Source organism: Hirundo rustica, chromosome 7, assembly GCF_015227805.2.
Source record: "Hirundo rustica isolate bHirRus1 chromosome 7, bHirRus1.pri.v3, whole genome shotgun sequence".
Lineage (NCBI taxonomy): Eukaryota > Metazoa > Chordata > Aves > Passeriformes > Hirundinidae > Hirundo > Hirundo rustica.
The window spans coordinates 21,049,106-21,055,729 of record NC_053456.1 but is presented as its reverse complement, the minus strand read 5'-3'; the positions used below and the strand labels follow the sequence as shown (position 1 = coordinate 21,055,729).

Genomic DNA, 6,624 nt, shown 5'->3' with positions numbered 1-6,624 from the left:
GAAGTACTTGCTCTTTATTAGAGAATTTGAAAGCTGGTTTATCTTAAGACTGATTGTGAGTATCTTTGATTTAATGTGCAAAGATATTTAGTCAGGTAAGCATCAGTGAGTAGCCATATTAACCCAATACATCTTTTATTGTAAAAACTGTGCTTTACAGTGTCAGACTCCTTAGCACTTTAACATGCTTTATTAAGCAGCCTTTAGGTCACCATTATTGCTCAAATTTCTCTCCATGGTTGTATGTGCACAGAATGTATGTCCTTGTAATTTAAAGTGTGCAGCTATAATGCATTCTCTTCCATTGCATAAACTCAAATTAACGTATAGTTGTCTGGGATTCTTTATTTTTTAGTGATTCAGTTGTTGATGTTTTGGTAAGAATACTCAGTTTGTACTATATCAAACTTTCTGAAATAAAAATAAGCTAATGTATGTGGCTTGACATCTGTATGTCATTTCTCATTGCAAACATTGTTCACCATTAATGTTATATTTAATTAAAATTATTTGGATGGAAGTGAAAGTCTTGAGTAATTCAGATTATAAAGTTATTTAAAAATCTTTATTTTCCTCACTTTCTGTGTAGAAAGCTAGGGGTCGAAGCGAATCTCACAACAAAACACAGTCATAGCTTCTAAAATCAATACTGCTGTTGATACCTATTAGGAAAAACAAAGCTGCTGTTCTTTAATGTCGGTTGGTTTATCTGTGACGAAGGCACTCTCTGTGTCCCAGTATTGAGGATCACCCAGCTGCATGTGTGACATTTTAGCTGATATGAAACCAAGTTTCAGCAGATCCTGAAAGCGTATAAAAAAGGAGAAACCTCTTTCCTGCAATCAATCTTAAAAGCAATTAATTTTCTTCTGGTCTTTCTTTTGACAGAAAGGGACGAAGGCTCCTCAGGCAGCGGGGAAGATTCACACAGATTTTGAAAAGGGATTCATTATGGCTGAAGTAATGAAATATGAAGATTTTAAAGAAGGAGGTTCAGAGGCTGCTGTCAAGGTGAGCTCCCCATCTTTCTTCTCCCTCCAGATGTGCCATTTTTCCATTTCAAATTCGATTTTTCACTGGAAAAAAGTTCTTAAGGCTAAGTGAATCTTCAGTCACCTCTAGCAATAGACCAAAATCCATTTTCATCTTTTACTTAAGAAAGAGTTCAAATGCACCAACTCACTGGACAGGAATACAACTATTTCAGTACCCGAGATATAACAGTGCGTGGACTGCATGTCAGCACTAAGACCAAATGCTGTGCTAATGTGTTGGGGTGTGTTTCTCTCTCTACATATTTGTGTTCAGAATTTAATAAGCTTTAAAACAGACTTGTTTTTGAAAAGTCGGATTTTTAAGATGAGAGATATTTTTTGAATCACTTCTAAAAGGAAACATGAAACTGAAAAATCTGTTTCTTCTGAAAACGTGTCATCTTGTTTTGAATAAAGGTATTAAAAATGCCAGATGCAAATGGTTAAGAAAATATTATAATATAAAATTGTACCCTTCTTTTCTGAATTAGCGGGCTCTACTTCTAGGCTCTGATAAGCATAATTAGGATCTTAAAATTTACCATTTCCGTATTTTATTCAATTGCCCTTTGATGTCTTACTCAAAAATGTCATGCCTTACTTTGATCATTCAGGGTGGCTACTATGTGCTGAATAGACAGTAAAGGTATTTAATGGAAAACTTTTTTCCTTGAGCCTACGCTCCTTTGTGGTGACAGTTGTATTGAGAAGAGTTTCATCTGCTTTCTCAACACTAGAGGGCAGAGACTGCTCGGGTGCCCAAAGTTGTGCCCTTTTAGCGCTGACAAATTATATCTGATTTGACGTTATTAAATATGAAATGAACTTGTACACAGCAAAAAATGTCATAAGGAAAGCTGTTCTTTGCTGTCTTGCTAATGCATTATTTCCTCCTTCTTTAAGCAGAAAAACTTACCTTTATTTCATACACATTTGATTTCTCATTTGGCATTTTTGACCTTTTCCTAAGATTCGTATTTTATGAAATTGCAGTTACAAGGCACATTGGTTTGGTTTACTCAATCTCAGTATTTGCAGGTTCCTACACACAATAATGTGTTAAAGAATTTAAAAGGTTCAGCTTTATTGTTTGCTATTTGATAGCTTGAAAGGTATGCAAAACTATGATTTCAAATTCAGCCTATTCTCGGTGGTATCACTAAGGAAGATCATACTGAGCAGCGGGACTTTAATAGGTTTGTTTGAACCCCAGGAAGTGAGGGAAAAAAATCCCATATAATTGGTTCATTGCGGCATGTGAACTGCTTTATGAAAAGGGAAGTAGAGTTGTAGTTGTAAAGGGAAACCACAGCTATAAATAAATCTAATATTCTGCAGTCAGAAACCACTTTACGTAACAGATTCAAATTTTGCCACCATCAGTTTTTGATGCTCAAATATGAGTGTTTTCCCTGAGAGGCTGCATCAGTTAATACCTATTAATTTAATCAGTATATTGCTTGTATATTTTTATTTGCTTTTCACAATGTGAGATTCTAGAAATCAAACTTCCATGCTCAAATCATATTTAATGATTAATTTTTTTATTGTTATTATATAGCTGTAAAACAAGCAGATTTGTATTTGTTACTCACTTTTAAAATCAGGGTTAGGAAAAACCTTGTTCTTAGAAATAAAGTGTCGTATTCCTCTGGTCTTTTCTAATTTGCATTTAATACAATGTTTTATGCCGTAGACATTACTAATTACTTTTATATTGCTGGTAAATTTCAAAATTGAATTTAGGTGCTTTTAGGAGTCATCTTAAATAACAGTGTAATGGGAGTTGCTTGCTTTGTATGTTATCAAGTTGATCGATTTTTAAGTTTGATTTTGTGTGTGTTTAACACCAATACAGCATAACTAATTTAATGCCAGTGCTGTGAACTATACACTGAATAGCTCTGTGTGGGCTTTGTAGTCTACAGGGATATCACATTATTAGCAATCATATCTGCTTAGGCAAAGCTGGCTTCTACAGATGGCTGCTTTCAAGTGCAAATGAACTGGTTAGACGTGTCTTGTTTAATACATACTCAAGATTCACAAATGGGTATTGATTTTTTCAACCAGTGTTTCTGATAGCAATGGAAATGGATTAAATGGTCTCTAGAGAATTTAAAGGAACACTGTCACTTTTAATTAACTGTAAACTGGTAACAAAAATACATAAACTTACATTAGTATATCAAAATGTATTTAATTAAAGAAGTCTATGCCACATCGATAGTTTGCACTAGTGTGCTAAAAAAATCTGTTGTATTACTTTGTGGAGGACAGTTTCTTCTACAAATATTTGTGAGTAATAAATGTGTTCAACTGTAAAATGTTTTTGTATCTGTGCCTGCAGCTTATGTTTTCTGATTATTTTTACAGCACTGTTTTATTAGTATTTATGCCATCAATTTGTCTAATTACTTTCGACTTTAAGCATTATTAGGATCTTCAAAGGAAAGAACTTGAAAGGAAACCTTTTACAGTCTAAACAGATTTCCAGGGGAAAGAAATAGGAGAACATTTGCAAAGCACTATTTCTTATGTATCAATAATGTCATGTGGGGTAAGGTCAATTACTATTTCAGTATATATTTATTGTCGAGGCTATCTTAGCTGCAGTTTTCCGTAGGCTGGCATCACTGGGAACCACATTCAAATAAGGAGTGGCAGTGACAAGGTTATCGAGCCTCTAAATTTCTAGGCAGCAATATGGGGAAATGGGTTGCTTTACAGAGCAGGTTTTGTGAAAGAAAGGTGTCTTAAGTTAACTGTGTACCATTAAACTGATCTGTTCTACAGCAACTAAGGTCATTAGTTAACAGCTTTCCTGTAATGGGATCTTAGCATGCCACCACTGTGATAGTGTCATTGAGAATAATGGCACAGTGAGGTCTTGCATGGAAGCACTTTCTCCTGCAAGAGAAAACTTCAAAACAAGAATGGTTATTGAACTAAAGCAGAAGCTCTCAACTTTTCCATATTGTAGACACTTTTCAGGATAAATGCTTCCGCAGACCACCTCCCGCCCAGCCTGTCAGGCCTAATGCCACAGCCTCTGTAATACTGGGTTTAATTACGGTGAGATAACAGTAGAAAAATATAATAATAAATTCTAATGCAGAAAGAACTGATATTTAATAGATTCCTTGCCTATTTCCTGCTCTCCTCAAGTACAGCATTTTAATAACGAATTTTCTTTTCATGTCTTTGGCCCATGTGCCTTTTCCTGTATCCTGGTTTCACAGCCTATCTGCTCTTCTATCTGTCCTTCTGAAGCAAATGCCTTCTAAAGGAAATTTCTGACAGAAGAGCTGAGCCTGCATTTTGTGCTCCTCAGCCCTTCATTATGTGGGCACAAGCAGACAGGAGAGCCCCACTGGCAGCCCCAGTCAGGCGCAGCTGTGGCTTTTGCAGTGTCCCCATGGTCAGGGGTGGCAGGACCCTCCTGTCCGGCGGCTCGGGAAGCCGGGCACGGACTGGTGCTGAGCGCCCTTCCCAGCAACGCTGCTTTACATTCCTGCCACCAGTGTTTGCCATCTGCAGGGCTTTCAGATGAAGGAAAAGAAAGCCAAATGGGAAAAAAAAAAAGAAACAAAAAGAATGGAAGTGTTTTAGTGTCCTTTATCTTGCCAGGCTCTACCACTGTATAATGCAGGTGCATTTCAAGCACTACAGATCCAGTGGAGGCTAAATTACTTTTATATATATTTTATTTGTATGTCAAACCAAGCGATGGCAAACAGAGGAATATTGTGACTGTCAAACTCTGAAGCTGAAGTATTACCATCTCTTTACCAAAATGTATTTAAGTAATTGTCATTTGAAAATACTGTAAAATGTCTAATGAAATAACCGATTTTCCTTTTGTCTGTTCCGTGTACAGGCTGCTGGAAAATACAGACAACAAGGCAGAAATTACGTAGTGGAGGATGGAGATATTATCTTCTTTAAATTTAATACACCTCAGCAACCCAAGAAGAAATGAATATCAGATGTTGTTCGCTCAGAAATGAACTGTGCTGCTTCAAAAAGCATATGAATTTTTATTTGGAATTGGAATATCTGGAAACAAAAAGCATACAGTTTCTACCTAGGGATCCTCCCTTCCCCCCAGTGAAATTTTTCTTGTTTGTTTTGAATTAAAATATGGCACCTCCAGCAAACATGCAAGTTCACTAAATGTGAGCAGCTTTGCATTTCAAACGATTAAGACCCTACTCCAAATTGTGGAAGCTTTTCGGGAACCATATTACTCTCATGATACTTCATTAATCTCCATCATGTATGCCAAGCCTGACACGTTTGACAGTGAGGACAATGTGGCTTGCTCCTTTTTGAATCTACAGATAATGCATGTTTTACAGTACTCCAGATGTCTACACTCAATAAAACATTTGACAAAACCAGCCTTGGTGTGTTTGGGGATGTCTGTATTGACTGACTGTGGTGTGCTGAATGCGATACGGCACCTGGTGGATGCTGATTACAGAATTTTAAGACGTGTATGATACAGTAACTGGCAGTGTGGGGCAGCTGCAATTGTATCTTGAAAGTGTGTCTTTCATGGGAATCAGAAGATTAGGATGCCAATGATTTGTCTCAAAAAAGTTAATGAATTTGTAGATGGACGATCACTGAGAGGTGATACTAAGGATTATAATGATGGCAGCATAAGTGATTTTTACTGGAGAGAGGAAATATATGTAGAAAAATCATGTTATCTATGAGACTGAAGCTTTTTCATTCAAATAATTTTGAAGGAATATTTCACTCTTGCCTTGAAATTAATAAATCAGGCTGGAGCAGTAGTACCTGATGGTGTGCGTTGTCCTCTTAGGTCTGGTTTTGAGGCCAGGGGAGAGTGACACAGATAGTACTGTGAAGGAAGCAGTCACACTGTGCTGGATGGGAAGTTGTTCTGTTGAAATGAGGTTGCAGCTGGGAGTACCTTTTTACCTCTTTGTTTTTTAACCGTGAAGGAGAGCTGGTCACTCTGGGTAACAGAAAAATAAGGTGTTGGAAAGAATAAAACTGAGTTTGTTCTTTTAATGTGAGGTGTAGCACTGCCCTTTCTCACAGTATGTTTAGTGTGTTTAAAGCAGCCTGGCTTTGTCTGAGAGCCCATGTGCCGGGGGTTTCAGCTACAGGTTCCGTGGGGTCGAGGCTGGGAGAGATGCAGTTGTTACCCGTGTGTTGTTGGTGTGCCAGGCCTCTTGTGTCACGGTGATACGTTCCCTAGCTGTGAACTTTGAAAAGGCGGCTTGCCACCGCCTTGCCCCCTGCTGTGTGCAGGGCACTGGGAGTGCTGGCCGCATCCTGCTGTGAGACATTCCCGCGAGACGCCACCTTTGAGCATCACTGCTCATTCCTGAGAGTAAGACATGCTTCAGCCGGAGCCACAGGCCTCGTTGAAAAGTTGGCATCATGCCTTTAATTTCACCAAAGAGAAAGAGGGAGGGCAGGTGACTTCAGCATGTAGTTGTTGATTTTGTTTTAAAGAGTATCTCCTTTTTTCATGGTGGCAGGAGCAGAGAAATTTTAGAGCAGAGAAATTAATGCTTCAGATGTTTTGGAATCCTTTAAATTCTCTTTT

At 37.8% G+C, this 6,624-nt stretch overlaps 1 protein-coding gene across 4 annotated transcripts in view; it reads left to right on the top strand.

Moving 5' to 3' along the window:
- Positions 1-5,437, top strand: part of OLA1 (Obg like ATPase 1) — a 105,541-nt gene extending 100,104 nt beyond the window's left edge. For all 4 annotated transcript variants that reach the window (XM_040069460.1, XM_040069461.2, XM_040069463.1 and 1 more), the window contains 2 exons: positions 889-1,011; positions 4,915-5,437. In XM_040069460.1, the coding sequence (XP_039925394.1) occupies positions 889-1,011; positions 4,915-5,016 (225 nt within the window). In that variant the 3' untranslated portion in view covers positions 5,017-5,437. The remainder of the gene's footprint in view (positions 1-888; positions 1,012-4,914) is intronic.
- The last annotated feature ends 1,187 nt before the right edge of the window (positions 5,438-6,624 follow it).